Source organism: Pituophis catenifer, unplaced genomic scaffold (assembly GCF_029215685.1).
Source record: "Pituophis catenifer annectens isolate HBS135680 unplaced genomic scaffold, rPitCat1.0.hap2 SCAF_2, whole genome shotgun sequence".
In the NCBI taxonomy this organism is placed as follows: domain Eukaryota; kingdom Metazoa; phylum Chordata; class Lepidosauria; order Squamata; family Colubridae; genus Pituophis; species Pituophis catenifer.
Genome location: NW_027256882.1, coordinates 133,420,580 through 133,439,490, shown reverse-complemented (window position 1 = coordinate 133,439,490; position 18,911 = coordinate 133,420,580). Strand labels below are relative to the sequence as shown.

At 38.3% G+C, this 18,911-nt stretch overlaps 2 protein-coding genes across 2 annotated transcripts; one reads left to right on the top strand and one right to left on the bottom strand.

Moving 5' to 3' along the window:
- The first annotated feature begins 224 nt into the window (after positions 1 to 224).
- Positions 225 to 5,311, top strand: ARMC7 (armadillo repeat containing 7). Its single transcript, XM_070937582.1, has 4 exons — positions 225 to 463; positions 1,850 to 1,951; positions 2,042 to 2,185; positions 4,348 to 5,311. Exons 2-4 carry the CDS (start codon positions 1,861 to 1,863, stop codon positions 4,719 to 4,721), a joined length of 609 nt encoding a protein of 202 aa, XP_070793683.1. The 5' UTR covers positions 225 to 463; positions 1,850 to 1,860; the 3' UTR covers positions 4,722 to 5,311.
- Positions 5,125 to 10,985, bottom strand: NT5C (5', 3'-nucleotidase, cytosolic). Its single transcript, XM_070937583.1, has 5 exons — positions 10,797 to 10,985; positions 8,505 to 8,605; positions 8,363 to 8,423; positions 5,542 to 5,656; positions 5,125 to 5,451 (listed from the first exon to the last, which is right to left on the bottom strand). Exons 1-5 carry the CDS (start codon positions 10,980 to 10,982, stop codon positions 5,309 to 5,311), a joined length of 606 nt encoding a protein of 201 aa, XP_070793684.1. The 5' UTR covers positions 10,983 to 10,985; the 3' UTR covers positions 5,125 to 5,308.
- Between the last annotated feature and the right edge of the window lie 7,926 nt (positions 10,986 to 18,911).

The following is an 18,911-nucleotide window of genomic DNA, read 5'->3' as shown; positions in this document are numbered from 1 at the left end:
CCCGAGCATCAGCGATGCTTCCCGCAGCATCCATCACCCAGAGACCAGTACCCGCCGGGGGTTTTCCCCCCTCCCAACCCCGAAGAGGCGGCGCCAGCGGAAGCTGCAGAGGCTCCGCCTACCGAATCTTTCAGAGGCATCCCGCACCAAACACGGAACTACAACATGTGGGGATGAGGCTCTCTGTGCCGCTGGGGACCACCTTTCCCCTCGTCCCTAAACGTAACTTCCGGCTTCCTGTTTCGCTTTAACTTTAACTCTGCAGGTCTTTGCTGGGATATTGTTTTGATTTCTTGTCTCCTCCCCCTCTTCCTCCCCCCCTCCAAGGGCTTGATAGAAATTGAGGCGCATGGCTGGAAAATTCAGGTAATCCAGCAGGTGGGAGAAGCGGTGGCTCCTCCCACCTGCTTTTTCGTGACGTCATTTGGACGAAGACCCTGGTATTAGCCTTACGCTCACGAATGTAAGTATTGATGGTTACCGTGGTTCCTTTTTATATGAAAAAATATGCAAACGAAGGTAAATATTTGCATTAGGGTTAGTTGCCTGAATGAAGATATAAGATCCTTGGGTCTTAACATAGTTAGGTTATAACCGAATCCTTTGTTGTTGTTGTTTTTTGAATGTTTGATTAGACAGGGCTGTAAAGCACTCTGAAGCGGTATATTGCCGTTATTATATTGCTATGTTAAAACTTGGAACTGAAAATGAAATTTCATTTGCCATGGACACAAAAGGAACGCTGTTCGAAACATGCCAAAGTTATAGTAAATTTATAGAGCTACCATGTTAACAAATTAACAATCAGCTAACAAACTGAGAACTAGAAAACAGGAGGCCTTGAGTTCAAGTCCTGCCTTAGCCATGAAAACCAGCTGGGTAATTTTGAGTCACTCATTCTTCCTTTAGTTTAGCCCAACCCACTTCAAAGGTTGTTGTAGGGAAAATAGGAGGAAGGTGTGTTGAATATGTTCACCACCTTGAGCTACGGTATTTGTAAAAAAATAATAATAATAAAGGCGGGATACAAATAAATAAATAGAATATGTGACAATGCTTGCATTTTAAATGGGATATTGTTAAAGGAAACATCACCTTGAGTTACGGTATTTGTAAAAAAAAATAATAAAGGCGGGATACAAATAAATAAATAAAATATGTGACAATGCTTACATTTTAAATGGGATATTATTAAAGGAAACATTCATCAGTGGCTATTCCCAGAACAAGTTAATAAATCCTCCTGAAGTGACCCCATATCCTTGTAACTTGAACGTCACTAGCATAATCAAATGCTCGACACATGGCTTTTGTGATTCGTTGGAATACGGGAGTTCTCTTAAGCATACATTTACAATCATATTTTAAAATAGTGATAGAGAAGAATTAGTCATCTTTATATTACAACAGTGCAGCTAGCTTAGGGGAAATGTGCTACATGCTAAGATTTGGCAAATTCACTTTACTGTGATCCAGATGGAAGGAAGATTTAATTTAGATATTAAATAAATTAAATCTGAAGAAATTAATTAAATTTGGATCCTAAACAAAATCAAAAAGAATTAAAAACCGTACTCAAAAAATATAATAAAATAAAATCTAACAAATGCCAACAGTCACGTGAACTTGCTAGAGGAGAAGCATTATAATCTTTATGTCAAAATTATTACTAAGTGTTATTGTGCATGGTTACCTAGCAATGCTTTTATATACCACTCTAGTATTTTTGAAGATCGAATTGAATAATATACACTGGGATAATTGAAATGCATACATTTATAATAAGTATTGATACCTGTCATAACACCAGATGATGTTCTTAATACTGTTTTGTCTTCTATTTATCTAGCATCTACCGATATGTCCCAAAATCAGAAGGAGTTGGTAGGCCTGAGTCGGCTTGAATACTTGCAGGCCTTAGTCACTGAATTCCAAGTGACAGATAGTTCAGGTGAGTGTAATTTATTGGTCAGTTCATATTTCCATATTGACTTTTACAGGTGCTTTTTTAATATTAAGAGTTCTTTTATTTATGTTGCAGATGCCAAAGAGCAAGTGTTGGCTAATCTGGCCAATTTTGCTTATAACCCCCAAAATTATGAATATCTGCGGCAGCTCAAGGTCTTGGATCTGTTTCTAGACATGCTCACTGAGGAAAACGACAGTCTTGTGGAATTTGCACTTGGTAAGGCCTGGATTTCAACATTTTCCATGAAATAGAATCATTTCTCAATAGTTATAGGAGAAGCTAGCATGTTAGCCTATTCCATTGCAGTGTTCAACTCTTCTCTTCACTTTAAGCTGTGAAGAAGAACCTGTAATTATGTAATTCATTGCTAAACTAAAAGTTGCAGAAGCCTTACTCTACATCAGCAATGATCAGAGAAGTGGGAGGGCTAGTTTCCTCATCCTTGGATTAAGAACTTTCTGGCAAAGGCATGCAAGTAGGTTGAAGAACTGGGTATTCTGGATATTACAGAAAATAAATTTTGAAAATGATGGCAAGAGGACAGTTACAAATTACACGAGCAAACATAAGACAGAGTACAGCTGAGAGCAGTAGTATAAAATAACATTCTCTTTTTTTTTTTTTTTAATTTGATTTATATGCCGCCCTTCTCCGGAGACTCAGGGCGGCTTACAGTGCGTTAAGCAATAGCCTTCATACTTTTGTATATTTATACAAAGTCAGCTTATTGCCCCCACAAACTGGGTCCTCATTTAACCTACCTTAGAAAGGATGGAAGGCTGAGTCAACCTTGAGCCTTGGAGAGATTCGAACCAGCAGTAAATTGCAGGCAGCTGTGTTAATAACAGGGTGCTTTAAACCACTGTAGTACCAGTCATCTTGCACGATGACTGTTGCAAAGTAGTGTTTCTAGTGTTGTTTGAGATTAGCCTGACCGGTTTATATTAAAGAAAAGGTTTTCAAAACAAAATCGAGTGGTTGAAATTATGTAGATTACTTAATTTTTTAAATAAAACATTTGCATGTTATAAGATTTCAACTTTAGAAAAATAAGTAGGATTTTTTTTAAAGGAGAAACTATGTATTCAATATTTTTTGCATAGAGGAACTTTTGGCAATGTCAAAATAGTTAAACACAAACTATATTGGCTCTTAGAGGGGGCTTGTCAACTCTGTATCATTTCTCTTACCTGCCTTTTCTCCTTTTGGCAAAAAAATAAATAAATCCAAATGTATAGGCTATTTTGCAAGTACAAGTTTTTCCAAATGTGTATAATATTTTATAATTCTGGTGTTATAGATTTCTAATTCATGAGGGGTACTGGTTTGTTCTTTCTTCACAACATTTGTACAAACTCATAATCTGTATGTAAAACCTACAAGCAGTATTTTATGACTTTTAGGATTCTGAATGTATCTTTGTTATAAATTGGTCATTTGAACTGAGAAAGTTTGGTTCTTCTCTGCTGTGTCTTCCCATTTGACAGGACAGTATTTATGACTGGTTCTACTGGTAGGTATGACCATACTGTGACTAGTGAGTAATGCTTCTCAGTTTAGCTCTCAGCCTGCTGATTCAAACTTTCCAATGTAAGGATTCTGCAGATACAGAGATGTTTTTGCACCTCCTAAAAGCTATTTTTGATGGACAGCATTCATATAAATAGCTTGCAAGTTTACTTATACTATATACCAGGGGTGTCAAACTCGCATCGTCATGGCGGCATCACATGATGTATCAGGACTTTTTTCCCCCTTTGCTAAACTGGGGGGGGAGGGGCAGCATGTGACGCATCTGGCCCGTGGGTCGCGAGTTTGACACCCCTGCTATATACTGTAGGTAGACCTGAGGTACCAACGGCAATTGGGACTGGCAACTGTTGCTAAACAACACAGTTGTAAAGTGAAACATCCCATGAATACACCAACTTACAACATCAGTTCTGGCTGCAGCTGTTAAGTGAATTACCCATGGTTGTTTAGAAATATGAATATCATGTGACCATGGCTTATGACTTCCTGCCAGCTTTCCCAGTGACTTTGCTTGTCTGGCTACAAATGGTGATCACACATTTTAAATTGTAAATGTCTGATGGTTGTCTAGCACCTGAATTGTGATCACATAACTGCAAGATTCTGTGATGGCTGCAACTTCCAATGATCAGTCATGATACTTTTTTATAGTCATTTTAAGTTCAAATGGTCACCAAATGAGCAGTTTAGTACAGTACTTGTATCAGATTTAGCCCAAAACCATTTACAGATAGAAATAAGAGACCAAATTGTCTTAGAACTACCGAAATGTACATTATTATTAAGATGAAATGGACCAAACCACCCTGTTACTATCTTTACCATCTCATTCTCTTATTTTTCAGGAGGACTATGTAATCTCTGCCTGGACAAAATCAACAAAGACTATATACTAGAGGCTGGTGGAGTGTCAGCTGTTGTCAGCTGTCTGGCCAGTGCCAATGAAGAGACAGTCCTATCTGCAGTTACAACTCTGATGTACTTGTCCACACCCCAGTCCCGCCAAGAGATCACCACCCTCCCTGTGATCGAGTGCATGCTGCGCTTCTCCCTCTCAAACAACAAAAGGCTGAAAAACCTGGCCACTATTTTCCTTGAGGATTATTGCAGCCCCCTTCAGGTGGAGCAGGCCAGGAGCTTAACCAGGCACACAGCAGTCGGGATTCCACTGCCCAAGGATGAATGCAGCCCAGGAGGCAGCCAACAAGATCCTCCCTGAATTAGGAGGATTCTTTCCTGACACACATCCCAAAGGAAAAGCGAAAGAATTCGCGGCAGGTATTCTGCTTTAAAAATGACTGTAAATAGTCTTGAGGGTTTCCCTTGGGAAGCATACAGTGGACTTTGAGAATGGATGGGTTCCTTTCGTACTCTAATGTGCTTTTCAATTCATTTTCAGATTATTTAGAAATATGAACCAGTTGCCATAAACTAGTTGTTAAAGAGCCTTAGTAAATATTCTAGACTGTTTGTAGAGGAGATCTGAGAAAATAGAAATATATGTTCTTTGACTGAGTATATTTTTCAGGAGCAGGGGGAGATAATGAGTCAAAGAGCTGTCTTACATTTTTAGAGCTCTTTTGTTCATTTAATTAATTGGCAAACATAACAAACATTCCATCCAAGGATTTAAAATTTTAATAACTCTAATCATTCAAGCGCATTTAGAATTAAGATATAATCCTATTCCCATATGGATCATTTGACTTGAAGGGCCTGTCTCTGTTTCCAGTTGGGATTGGTGATCAGCAAATACTTCCCAGAGCCTTTGATGGTGGCTGAAATAAATGTTCTTTTCTTTATGCTTCACTTGGAGCGTTTGCTTTCCAGTATCGCCTTCCAGTCATCCGTCCAAGATTCAAGTCTTCTCCGTGGCAGCTGTAGCTTTAGATGTTTGTTGTGACAGCAAGAGAACAAGATGTGTTCCCAGCTTGGATTTGGCTCTACCCCTGAGAAGAATTGAAAAGGGACATTAAAAATATAACCATATAATACAACACTGTGATGAAAAGTTGAAGTGGTAGCACAGATCCTTATACCTTTAATGGTGTCCTTGTCATCAATGAGCAGATCAGCTGAAACAACTGTTTTATCTCGAGTCAGAATTAGTCGATCCACAAATTTAGGACCCAAGTGCTGCGCAACCCATACATACTGCCAAGTGATAAGAAAGCAGTTATTAGAAGAAAGGTACTTACAGCTTTCACGAAAACTCTTTTTACTATAAGACATTAGTAGACTTATCCTATGTAGCTTTAAGACAGAATGCTTGGGCTATATCTCAAGCTGCTGATACTCTCCAAACGTCCAAAATTCTTTGCTCATTTTGCAAAACATTACATTATAAATCTTTATGTATTTACCAGTCTCTTACGTTTCAATGAACACACGAACACAATCTTATTTTTGAGTAAACAAGCATAGGCTGGTAATCTAGTTCCAAGAACAAATCTGGGTGATTGATTTGCTTACTTGCTTGCTTGCTTGCTTATTTATTTATTTACTTACCTACCTACCTACCTACCTACCTACCTACCTATTTATTTGATTTCTATAGCCACCCATCTCAGTAAATTCTTCTGGGCCTGCTCCCAATTCAGAAACCTATATTATAATTAAAGTCGTAAAACATTTTAAAACAACAAAATCAGTAAAAGCCATTAAAACTCTAAAAATCATTAAAACATCTAATTTAAGTACATTCATAACAAGAAATCTGTCCTGTTAACAATATAGCCAGGAGACGTGGCTCTTGGTGCATGTAGCACCCCAGGCTCGGGAGCATAGCCAGTAAGGTCTTTAAAGTTGTACAGAAGGCTAACAGGATTGGGGCCATTCTAATCTCCAGAAGGAGGATGTTGCACAGAGCAGGGGCTGCTGCAGAAAAAGCTTGTCTTCTAGTCCCCATGAATTAACATTCTTTTGCTGACAGGATCTGCAGCAAGCCTGCCCTATTTCCTTTAAAATGTCCTTTTCTTTCCTTAAAATTTCCTTTAAAAGTGAAAATTTGGCCTTAATGGCGAAAGTACATCAGGTTAGCGCTTTTTTTTTTTTTAACAGAATAAAGGTTCTTACTATATGGTTCACAAAAAAGGTGCTTAAAATTTATAGTGATTAAGAGAACAAAGTTGTCAAAAAGCAACCCTAACGTAGCTATTTTTCTTTCATGCAAGAATTAAAATACAATTTTAAGTATTATTACTTAGATATGGGTCATACCAGAACAAATAAAATTTATTCTTTTGTTTTCCAAAATGTCTCTTTCAACCATATAAGTCAGGGGTGTCAAACTTGCATTGTCACATCACGTGATGTATCACAATTCTTTTCCCCTTTGCTAAAATGGGTTGGCATGGCCAGTGCGTGACACATGTGGCCTGCAGGCCGCAAGTTTGACACCTCTGATATAGGTGATTATATAAAGCAGGAATGGATGACTTTTTTGGCTGGAGGCTGTAAAAATATTTAGCCATATATACATATTGGGTCTAAAGTAGAAAATTGCATTGTTAAGAAGCAGGTTTGCTCTTAAATTTATGAGGGTGTTTTGTGACTGTGCAGTTGCCTAGCACTGTCTTTCAGGAATACTGTATTTGTATCTTTTCTACTGTTTTAGCCTTTAATTTCACTATTCTTAACAAGGCTAGGGAATAAGTGGCTTCTGGATCTCCCAAAGCCTGAAAATCTCTGCTCTAGATCATAACTAAGAAGGGATGAGGGTTAGAACAGAGCAATCAGCCGTCTTTAAAGCTGTTTTTTTGCTTTGCTTTAATTTAATTTAATTTAATTTAATTGTTACCCAATTGCCTCTTCCATAGGGATGCTCTGGGGCATGGGAGGGGGATGTTTTTCTACACTCAAATCAGGTCAGCCCATTCTTGAATTTAAATTTTCTTTCTGCTTGAGAGGCTGGCCTGCAGCTCTTCTAATCTCTTATAATGGGCAGGGCTGGCTAGCAGTGATAAAAGCTGTAATAAAGCAAAAATTGGAGAGCCACACAAACTGGCTTTCCTTGACTTTCCAGACAAATTTTTCCAAGCTTTGAAAGATAGTTCTTTAAAGACTGATTTCCAGATAATAATTATTCCTATATAGTTAGTCTATGATACTAGTCTGTTATCCTCATAATTTTGATGGAAGGTGGCATAAAACTTTATAATAAATTGATATTGTGGACAGTAGAGAATAAAGCAAGTCTTTCGTATCTAGGTGGCAGCGACAAGCTTAAGAAACTACTACATGAATCAGATAAAATAGACTTTAAAGCTTCAGCATCTTAACTATGCGTATTTCATAAGATGCATATGTATAATTACATACGTATAAACTATTGGACAATATAATCCTTTCTAAAACGCCACTTAGAAGTTTTAAAATCAGATAGGAGTAGCCTTTCCAGACGGCCTGTGCTGATTTGAAAGAGCCACCCTTTCTGATTAGTACCATATTAATATTTTAATGAATGGAGTATATATTTTGTTTATTAAGGAGTAAGTATACTTGATATTTTTTTCCTTCAAAGGGATTTGACTCTTTAGTGACTTTGTACTGGCAAGATTTCAGTTTGTATAGGGCAATGGAGGATTTGGATTTTAATGGCTAGTAATCTTCTTAAGAGTTTAGTATCCTGGACTAAGACAGAACTTTTCTGTAATCTCAGAAGAACTAAAGCCGAGGCATGGTATGAAAGCTACCCAAACCTGCTCTGACATTGTCTTGTTATTAGCCACTGACCAGGGATGAGGCAAGGAAAGAAAGCCAATGAAAGAAAAAAGTTTTAAAACATAAAGAATCCCTCATCTTGATTGATAGGTGCTTCGCATGTTAAGAGTGAAAGAAGGAAGAGTGACAATTGCCAACCTTTTCTGAAACGCAGTATTCATATTTCCGTAAAGGACTTGTGCAAATAAAAACTTCAGTGCTGAAAAGACATGATATTCTCCATTACAAGAAGAAAATGTATACTGATGCCAAAGTATTCTTAATGTCAAATGGTCCTTACTTGGGCATTTGAATCATCTCATGCATCGCTTCAATAGCTCCTGGGATGGGCTGCAGACTCAGAAAGAAGCCAGGTGACTCATAGACCTTGGCTATTTTGGCCTAAAAAATCACATATTTAGAAGTATGGTTAAGACAATTTAATTAACATTTAAAATTCAGATAGCTTTAAAGATCATATAAAGAAACTAGATGTTGTGTTTTAAGTTCATTTCAAACCATATTCCAAGGTATCAGGTAAGTAACACTAAAGGCCAAGCTGTTTTTTAAAGCAAGAAATTAAGAATGGGTCATTGGTGCAAGATGTCATTTAAAATAGCTAGTGTGACTGTTATATTTCTATCTCATATATTCTTTTTCAAATAAAATTAAGTTTATATTCTTGAATCTGTTCTTTACTCAGAAACTCAGTAAAGTGAAAAACATTGTTATAATTGAGGGATGGCACTAAAATGATTCTCAAACCTTGCAAAACACTGCTTAAGTAAATAACTAACTGCTTTGTAATTATTAGAATGAATAAGCAGTGGAAGGACTAAGCATACATAGATAACCTGCCGGAGCAGTGTTTATTAAACTTGGCGGCTTGAAGATGTGTTAACTTCAGCTCCCAGAATTGAAGCTGGCTGGGAAATTCTGGAAGCTGAAGTCTACACATCTTTTAAGTCGCCAAGATTGAGAACTCCAAACTAGAGATCACCTTTTTAGTAACACATGTATGGGTGCATCACGCTGCATTGACACACAAAACTATGATGGGGAAGGGAAATTCTCACACTTCCCTTGCTGTCTAAGTAATACCACTTATGCCCAAAAATGTAGAGACTTCGTTCCTGCCAGCCAGCTGTTCAACTAATTGCCGATGCTACTTCTCAGGATTGCAGAGTATCGTGATCTGCATCAAGGTATAGGTGAGAAAGAAAATGGTTTCTTTCCTTTGCTCTTCCTCTGAGAAAACAGCCCAGGACTGCTGGAAGGGAGAGGACAGATATTGTATAAAGGGGGTACCTCTGGCAATTTGTGTGGTTCTTGAACCAAAGGGATGCCCAGCTAAGAACAAAAAACAGGTATATTTCTCTCCTCAAAAGTTTTTGTGTTAATTTGGACAAAACATCTGACTTTGAGAGAGATTGCCATTTGCTCTTCAGGATATGATTTCAAACTCCTTTACTTTGAGGTCTTGAAGGCTTCAGGAAGGAAGTTTACTACAAGCTTGTTCTGGTTTCTCTTCCTGTTTCAGTATAAAGGCAAATGATGCAGTTCCTGGCAGAAATGAAAATATGGGAGAACACCTAAGAACCAGCGTTATGTCTCCCTGGTGACATAAAAGCAAGAAATAATAAAAAGCAAAGCCACCCTTAACTCTTGGATAGTTTTGAAAAGTGATTTGGCATTTCCACCTTTTGTGGTGTATCTTGACTTTCCAGTTTAGGCACAACCCTAGGAGCCCCTAATTTATATCCTAAACAGATGACACTGCTCAGCCTTTCAAACCCAGAGGAGAGCCGGAGGCTGCCACCTGCTGAAGTTAGAGGGAAAGTTTACAGCAGAATAATAGCAGTGAAGCAACAGCTTTTATCAGTTCTCAAACAAGAGTAGAATTTTATATATCCAATACTGTGTTTTTAAAAAGTACACAGGGTCGCACTCTTAAGCACTCCACCAATTAAAAGCTCACAATATGAACAGATTTACAATGCTTCAGCTAAAACTTTATTTTAAAACTTTAAAGCTGCCAACTTTACCTGTACTACAGAAAGGCTTTTCACTCCCTTCATAATACTGTAATAGTTGTACAGTACTCATTTATAGGCAAAAGGGTTGGGCCTTGTATATTGCAGTAATCTGGTGCTTAATAGAGCAGTTCAAACTTCTGCGGTCTTTTGCTAGCTTCAAAAAAAAAATCTGCTTCTTTAAGAGGTGGACTGATGACTGATTCCTTAAAACAACTATCTTTAAAAAAAGAAAGAAGAAGATATGGGAACCTGATAAAGTTGAGCCAGTGTTAAGGAACACCAGATCTGTTTGTTTTTAATAGAAAATCTTCTAAATCATTTTCAAAGCAGATAGAGATAAGTTTTTTGTAAAAGCCCCTTAACGTTCCTATGTTTATCTCAACATGACCAGAAACTACGGATTTTAAAAATGCTAGACGCTTCATCTAAGGAGAAAACCTGAGATCTGCCCTGTACAGTATTTCTGCCCTTCTCCTTTAGCTGCAGGAATAACCAAGCGGAGGGGGAAGGAGATCTAGAGTTCCTCCTGTCCCGGGATCCAGCTACCAGAAGCTCACCCCTAGGTCTTCCCGTAGGCGCCGGTACTGATCCAGCGCTGAAAAGCCCTTTCGTTGCGCCAGTTCCACGTGAGGCTCCTCGGGGTAGGAAGCTACAAAGTCGCGGAGCAGCCCGCCCTCGAAGTCGCTCAAGACCCCATCCATGTCCACCAGCACACGGAGCAAGGGAACCCCGCCGCCGGCCATGTCTTTCAAGCGGCAAAGAGGCTGCGGCGCCGCCCCCAAGTCCTCAACTCAGGCCAGGAAGAGGAGAGAGGAAGAATCGAGGTTTTTCCGCCCGAATGGAGTCGCGGTGCGGAAGGGCAAAGGAGCTTTACAAGTGCGGGGTCGCAAATCAAGGCGGAAAAAGCAGAATAACAAGAGTTGGAAGAGGCCTTGGAGGTCTTCTAGTCCGACCCTCTGCTCAGGCAAGAAACGGCCGAGAACCTCGTGGGAAAGGAGTAAATCCGAGCCCCTTCATCGATGACAGAAGGGAATTGGCCTCTTATAATAATTGGGATATTGTTTAAATATGTCTAACAATTGTAATAAACATTTTTTATTTAAGCAAAAAGGAAAAGGAAATTGAAATAGCATTATTTGAATTAAGAACTAAGTTTAAATGTTAAATGTATATTTTTAAGATTAGAGATAAGATTTAAATTTGGTAAATGTACTATGAGTTATTAACTGATTTAAGATTTTAGGTGGGTTAATAGAAGGGTAATTGTTTTGATTAAGTAAATAAGAGTAAACTCTTTTTAAGATGGTATTAGTTGAATAAATGACTTAAGTTTGAGAAATAAGTGTTATGGCGAAACAGAATATATAAAATTTTGTCAAGGGTGACAAAAAATTGTATAAATTGATGACCGGATCAAAGCTCTGTTCCGAAAAGATGTAATTGGTATGTTTGGTTAAAAAATAAAAAACTTTTTGCAAAAAAAGAAGGGAATTGGCCTTGCTCCGTTTGCCATGACTTCAGGACAGGAGTCCAGTTTGAGGTTCATTTACCAATCCTTTTTAAGATCGCATTAGTCCACCAGACGACATTATATATATCGTATATATAAGACCTTGATTCGTTCCAAGGATACTTTGTGTAAATAGCACCATCAAAAGGTAGAGATTTCCCATTTTTAATCCTAAAATTCGTTTTTTTTTTTTTCTTACCTAAAAAATCAGTGGGTATCAACCGGTAAACAATTAGACTTAAAGCAGATGCTAAACATTAATTTCGTGATATTGCAGTTTTAATTTTGCTAAGGTCTGGGACTGGGTTTGATCGTTAAAAGTCGAACGTGTGTTTTCCTGATTTCGTAAAATTTTTAGACGGGTTCATCTGAAACCAGTTATTGGAGTTAACAGAAAAACTGGAGCAAAAGTCACAGGTTAAGTTCGCAGAGCTGCAAACTAGTCAACCGTGTGTGTAAGAATCACTCATGGAAAGAATCCCTATACAGCAGTTTCTCAACCTTGGCAATTTGAAAATGTGTGGATTTCAACTCCCAGAATTCCTCAGCCAGCAAAATTAACTAGGGAGTTGGTCCAGGCCATCTTCAAGTTGTCAAGATTAAGAAACACTGCTATACGGTACAGAATAGTGCATTATTTTACTCTAATCAATATACTGTGCAACTTCATCATTGGTTTGTAAGAGTTTTTCAAATTTGTAACTTGAAGATGTGTGGTCTTCAAATTCCAGAATTTGCCCTGCTGGCTGAGGAATTCTGGGAGTTTTTTTTTTTTTATTTGATTTATATGCCGCCCTTCTCCGGAGACTCAGGGCGGCTTACAATGCGTTAAGCAATAGCCTTCATACTTTTGTATATTTATACAAAGTCAGCTTATTGCCCCCACAAACTGGGTCCTCATTTAACCTACCTTAGAAAGGATGGAAGGCTGAGTCAACCTTGAGCCTGGTAAGATTCAAACCTGCAGAAATTGCAGGCAGCTGTGTTAATAACAGGGTGCATCAAACCCAGAGCTGTGGAGTCGGGAGATAAATGTTCCGACTCCGACTCCGACTCCTCAGTTTTTTGTACTTCCGACTCCGACTCCGACTCCGACTCCCCGACTCCGACTCCTCTGTATTAATATGCGAATGTATTTTATACATTCCTTGAAGGAAAGAAAGGCAACATACATGTCATTACCACAGGACTACTGGCTGGGAAGCCAACAGTCTACTGTATTGAACAGTTTAAGCAAAAGACAAACACAATGAAAACAACAAAGTTTTATTAATTTTTTTTATTAATTTAATTAATCAAGTTGCTGGATAGTAGCAGCAGGCATAAACATCAGGAACAGGAACTTTACCAGTTCAAAAATACAAACCACATTATTCGGTTGTTTTAGAACAAAAACAAAGCTTATCTATATGAACCAAAAACAAAATCTGTAAAACCTAGAAATGGTTTATATTAATCTTGAAATGTAGTTATAGGCTTAGCAAATGCAAATCAATTCAATGTAGAGTTCTAAGGAAGAGAATTGCCTCTGCCAGATCCTCTTTCATAGAGGCTCTTAAGTCAGACTTTATTATTTTTAGGGCTGAAAATAATCTTTCGACACTGACTTGGGTGGGTGGCATTGCAGTAACTATTCTGGCCACATCACTAACGATCTCTGGATAAACAAGGATGGCTTCTTCAACAGTAAGTTTTGATGAGCGATCATACTTTTCAACTTCTTTTAGTGCTTTATAAAACTCCTGTTGGAATTTTTTTATTTGGACATTTACTGGTTCTGTAACGCTTATGCGACGTCGCTTTCCTTTAGCAACTTCCATTTTGTCTAAGAAGGAATCAAAGTCTAATTCTTCGTTTGAAGAAGATGATTCTGAGTTACCACTATTGCTTAAAAGAACTCCATCCTCCTGTGGAGGTATTTCAGGTCGTAATCCCTTCATGCGAACTGCTACATCATAGAGGGCCTTTTTCCCAGTAGCAATCTGTTTACTGTTCAATAAAAGTCGGCTCATTGGGTCGACATAAATAGCCGCTAACAAGATTTCATTTTCCAGCAAAAGACTCTCTTTTCATCATTGAAGATGCAATGCCCTCAGCTATTAACCCTCCATTTTTGTTCAGGCGATATAACAGGCTCTTCCATTCCAAGAGGAATTTACCCGGGGTTAGATCATCACATTGCAACCTCTTGGTGACAGTGAAGGGGTGAGAAAGAAGGTTCTCCAGCTCTTTTGTTTGTGTCCACTGGCTTGCAGTTAATGCAAGATTTTCATTGTCCATTTCTTCTTTGAAGTCTTTAAGTTCAAGCAAACGCTTCACCATTAAATAAGTGCTTCCCCAGCGAGTTGTTTGATCCAAAATGGCTCCTTTTCCTGCACGTCTTTTCAAAATTGCATCTGTTTTTGGGGCCCTGGCTGCAACAGTTACTTGCCGTAATTTGCCAATTAATGTAGCTGCATGGCGATCTTTTAATCCATCTCTTATGGCAAGTTGCAGTGTATGAACAGCACATCGCATATGATGAATAGTAGCAAGCTTCAATGCTTCTTCAACAAAGTTGTCTAAAAAAATGTCAGCATTCTCTTCAGTTTCTAAACTTTCTCTAATACTTGCAGAGCTGTCTTCCTCTAAGTCTAATATCTGTTTGATACCTTCTTCATCTGCCTTCATCTTCTCAATTGTGCTCAACATGTTAGAAGCGTTATCTGTCACAACACATAAAATCTGTTCCTTTTTAATTTCAAAATCTTCTAGAACACCCTCCACTAACTTCTGAAGGTAATCACTGGTGTGATGTGCCTGAGTGTCCTTTACTCCGAGGGTCCGTGTTATTGTTTTGTTATTTTCATCCACAAATCTAACATTAATAGCGAAATAATTGACTCTGTGACGTGTGCATGCATCCATTTTAAGGAAGACAAAACGTCCTTTCATAACTTTCTGTAGTTCTTCCTTTTTACATTTGGCCTCCTCAATTATAAGTTTCCTTATACTTTCTCTTTCCAGAGAAACACCAAGTTTTTTTTGCCATTTCTCCATTTAGGCCTAAAAAGGCTGTCTGTGAAAAGAAGGATAGTGGTACACTATTCTTTACTACCATTTCAATAATGTGGTGTTTGAATTTTTCTGGTGTCATCCTTATGGTAACTTTGTCAGATATAAAGAATTTTCTTATTTGTGATTGTTCTCCAGTAGATTTCTGAACGTTTTTTGTCACAGAAGTAGATGCAATGTTTTCATTGCTATCTTTCTCATTCACGGCTTCTAACACTTTGGGATGAAAACGCTGTAAGTGTCTTTTCAAATTTGATGCTCTTGTAGGTGCATTTTTATCAGGCCCACTGAAACTGCTAATTTTTGCATCACATTGTTTTTCACCATCATCATCTTTTCTAATACATTGGCACACGTAATGTTTTCCATCACTTGATAATGCAAAGTGCTCATAAACAGTAGACTTTGTTGTGTTTGTTGTTAGCAGTCTTTTTGCCATTGTTTAGGATGCCTCTTTCCCTAAAATATAAAATATGTTATACTAACTGGCATATAATTAGATTTTTAATATCAACATACACAGTCTTGTAAGTTGTACGTACATGGCTTTATACAAACAAATAAGCTATATATCCCAGCACTAAACCTAGACATGATTTGTCCTATACAATATAAACACTTACAGTTGAATCCAAGAAGCTGTTCCACCAAGTTCTTCTAAGCCAGTGGTTCTCAACCTTCCTAATGCCGCGACCCTTTAATACAGTTCCTCATGTTGTGGTGACCCCCAACCAGGGGTGGGTTCTAAATTTTTTTACTACCGGTTCTGTGGGCGTGGCTTATTTTGTGGGCATGGCTTGGAGGTTATGTGACTGGGTGGGTGTGGCTAGCTGGTCATGTGACCGGGTGGCCATGGCTATGTGTATAGAGGGCTGAAAAAAGTCATTTCTGACAGGTCCTCGCACTTTTGACTGGTCCTCACACTTATGACCATCCTCACATTTATGCCCGTGCAGCATTTTTAACAACCATGTCACTCATTTCACAACTGCTTCTCTTCACCATGGTGACAAGATAGGGCAAAAACGTAAAATGTGAGGACAGTCGTAAGTTCGAGGACTGGTCAAAAGGGAGAGGACCAGTCAGAAATAACTTTTTCAGCCCTCTGAGTAGTCCATATACATAAAAGGATACAGCAATAGAGAGGGATGAAGGAAGGGAAGGGAAATTAGAGTAGGAGTGAGGGTAAGAGAGGGAGGAAGAGAGGAGGAGAAGGAGAAAGGAAGAGGAAGTAGGGAGGAGAAGAAGAGGGTGAGGAAGAGAAAGTAAGAAGGAAAGAAAAGAGAGAGGTGGTAGGTTTGAGGAGAAAGATTGCTGTACAATAAAAAAGATGAAAGGGAAGAAAGCCAACCCCAAACAAATATAAAGATATTAAGATAAAGAATGAATTGTTAAACTTTAAAGAATAAAAGAGAACAAATATGAATAAATAACAATAATTAGAAACACACATACAAACATACAATGTATTTTCTTTGAACAGAGTATTTGGCCGGTTCATAAATTTAAACAGTGTTTAGTCATTTCAATTAAATTTACAATTTCTATATTTCCTTTTTGCCATATTTATTCCTCATCTATTTTTGTAAAAAACCAATATTACCCTTCATCCTCATCTCTAATCTTAATCAAATTCAATTTTTCCCTTCTATTCTATATTATACCCCTTCCCATTGTCATCTATTTTTATATCCATCCTCACATTGGTTAATTATGTAATATTACAGTTGTTTAATATGAATTCAACATTTTAATATAAATCAATTAGTTATATAACTACCTTTTTTGTATATTAATCAATATGAACATGAATATTCCAATTATTTCCATGCAATCCAATTTCTTACAAATCAATTAATTATATTTACCAATAATAATAAACCAAATAATTTCCCCCATATATTCCTCCAAACCACAACTTAACCATTTCTGCTTTCAACACAATATACAATTAATAGTATCTCAATTATTACAATTCCCTAGTTAAATAGAGCTTTTTTTCTTTTGTGTTTTAAAATCTCCTTTTTTCCCTAAATTTCCCGTTGTTTGCACCTACCTTTTTTGGTGAGGAAAAAGAAAAGAAATCTGCCTGCCTAATTTTCTAACATGCAAAACCAACAGCCTGCTTTACTTTCTCTTTCGTTTTTCAGTATAGCTAGGGGGGGAAAAATCTGCAGTCTTTCCAAGCAAGCAAAAGAGCACTGAGCAAAACAGGTAGTTGGGCAGAAGCTGCTGCCTTCTCCTTTTTGTGTGCTGATCTGCTGCTGAAGATAGGGCAGTGGGAGGATCCAGGAAGGGGCATTTATTATAAAACATGATTTCCCTAGTAGAATCCCATAGTCATGTTTAAAGTTTAAGCTAACAATCAGAGTTTACAAGTTTTTATAGCCTTAGCTGAATGACAGCAGTTTTTCCAATGGTTTACAGCTTCAGTCTTGAACTATTGACCCTCCATTCCCTTCACTTATGCAAGTGTCTCTAGTCCTGCAAAAAACATATTTACTTAATCCCTTATCAGTGAGAGGCTAGGTTACCCATGGGCGCTGCGTTCCCTGTAACAGCAGAACACAACACTATGGAAAGTATAAGTATTGCCACTCCTAATTGTGCGTTGCGTGCCTTATAGTGAAGCACATGAAAAGCATGCTTCTTCACGGTCACTTAACGTGTTCATTTTGCGGTTACGTGAGGCACTGCATGCATTGGTCTTTATTCTTACAGTAGAGAAGTCATTAATTATAACTTTTTGTGAATTGGGACATTTAAACTTGCTTTTTTTAAAATTCCAATCTAAATTTAGTAGGAGTCGGAGTCGGAGTCGGTGCATTGTTTGCCGACTCCGACTCCGACTCCAGGTACCCAAAATTTCCTCCGACTCCGACTCCTCGACTCCGACTCCGACTCCGACTCCACAGCACTGATCAAACCACTGTACTACCAAGGAGTTGAAGTCCATACTAATTAAAGTTGCCATGTTTGAAAAAAAAAGTCTATATAATACAATTTTGTCATATCTAAAGTAGGCCACTGCCTAATCCAGATAGAGTTCACATGTTCTATGATGGGTGCTGTAGCAGTGAACTAATATTTGCAACACCTGCATTAACAGAGGGACAGTATGAAGACCAAGGGAAGTGATAGTACTGTTTTATACTGCACTGGTGAAGCCACATTTGGAATACTGTAGTACATCCATATCTGATCACAGTATAAAAGTGATGCTGAAACCTAGAAAGAGTGCAGAGAAGAGCAATGAAAATAACGAATCTGGAGCTATATCCTATAAAGAACAGCTAAAGGAATTAGGCATGTTTAACTTAACAAAGAGAAGACTGAGGCAGGCAACTATTGACTACCAGCTATTCAATCTCAACACAGGTTCTATTGCTTGTTTTTAGCCTCCAGTTATTCAGTTGTACAATACAGGTAGTCCTCGATTTACAACAATTCATTTAGTGACCTCTCAAATTTACAACGGCAGTGAAAAAAGTGACTTATGACCATTTTTCAGTTACAACCTTTGTAGTATCCCCATGGTCATGTCATCAAAATTCAGATGCTTGGCAACTGGTTCATACTTATGACCTTTGTGTCAAGGTCATGTGATTTATTTATTTATTACATGTATTTATATGCCGCCATTCTCCCAAAGGACTCAGGGCGGCGAACACAAGTTAAGAAACAAGTACAATAAAATCATAATTTAATCCAAATAATTAATTAGTAGTAAATAATAAAGCCCGGAATCAGTCTCAGCCTATTTGTTTGAAAAGCCAAGTCTTCAAGTCCCGACGGAAGGAGCGGAGATCAGGAGCCATCCGGAGCTCAGTAGATAATTCATTCCAGAAGGTGGGAGCACCCACAGAGAACGCCCTACCCCTGGGCACAGCAAGGTGACATTAGCTCGCCGTCGGAACCCTGAGGAGAGCGGCTATGTGAGCGAACAGGACGGTGAGAGGCAGGCAGGAGAAGGTCATGCAAATATCCCGGACCTAAGTCATGAAGGCCTTATAGGTGAGGACTAGCACCTTGAAGCGGACCCAGAGAACCACTGGTAACCAGTGCAGCTCACGCAGGAGGGGTGTTATATGGGAGTAACGAGGGGCTC

What these genes read in the sequence shown, in the direction of transcription:
- NT5C (XM_070937583.1), bottom strand. Translation starts at nt 10,982, where the DNA reads ATGGCCGGCGGCGGGGTTCCCTTGCTCCGTGTGCTGGTGGACATGGAT. An exon ending in AATACTGCGTTTCAGAAAAG is followed by an intron (nt 5,657 to 8,362) that starts GTTGGCAATTGT and finishes ATCACTTGGCAG; the next exon opens with TATGTATGGGTTGCGCAGCA. An exon ending in TGACAAGGACACCATTAAAG is followed by an intron (nt 5,452 to 5,541) that starts GTATAAGGATCT and finishes AATTCTTCTCAG; the next exon opens with GGGTAGAGCCAAATCCAAGC.
- ARMC7 (XM_070937582.1), top strand. Translation starts at nt 1,861, where the DNA reads ATGTCCCAAAATCAGAAGGAGTTGGTAGGCCTGAGTCGGCTTGAATAC. An exon ending in CCAAGTGACAGATAGTTCAG is followed by an intron (nt 1,952 to 2,041) that starts GTGAGTGTAATT and finishes TTTATGTTGCAG; the next exon opens with ATGCCAAAGAGCAAGTGTTG. An exon ending in TCTTGTGGAATTTGCACTTG is followed by an intron (nt 2,186 to 4,347) that starts GTAAGGCCTGGA and finishes CTTATTTTTCAG; the next exon opens with GAGGACTATGTAATCTCTGC.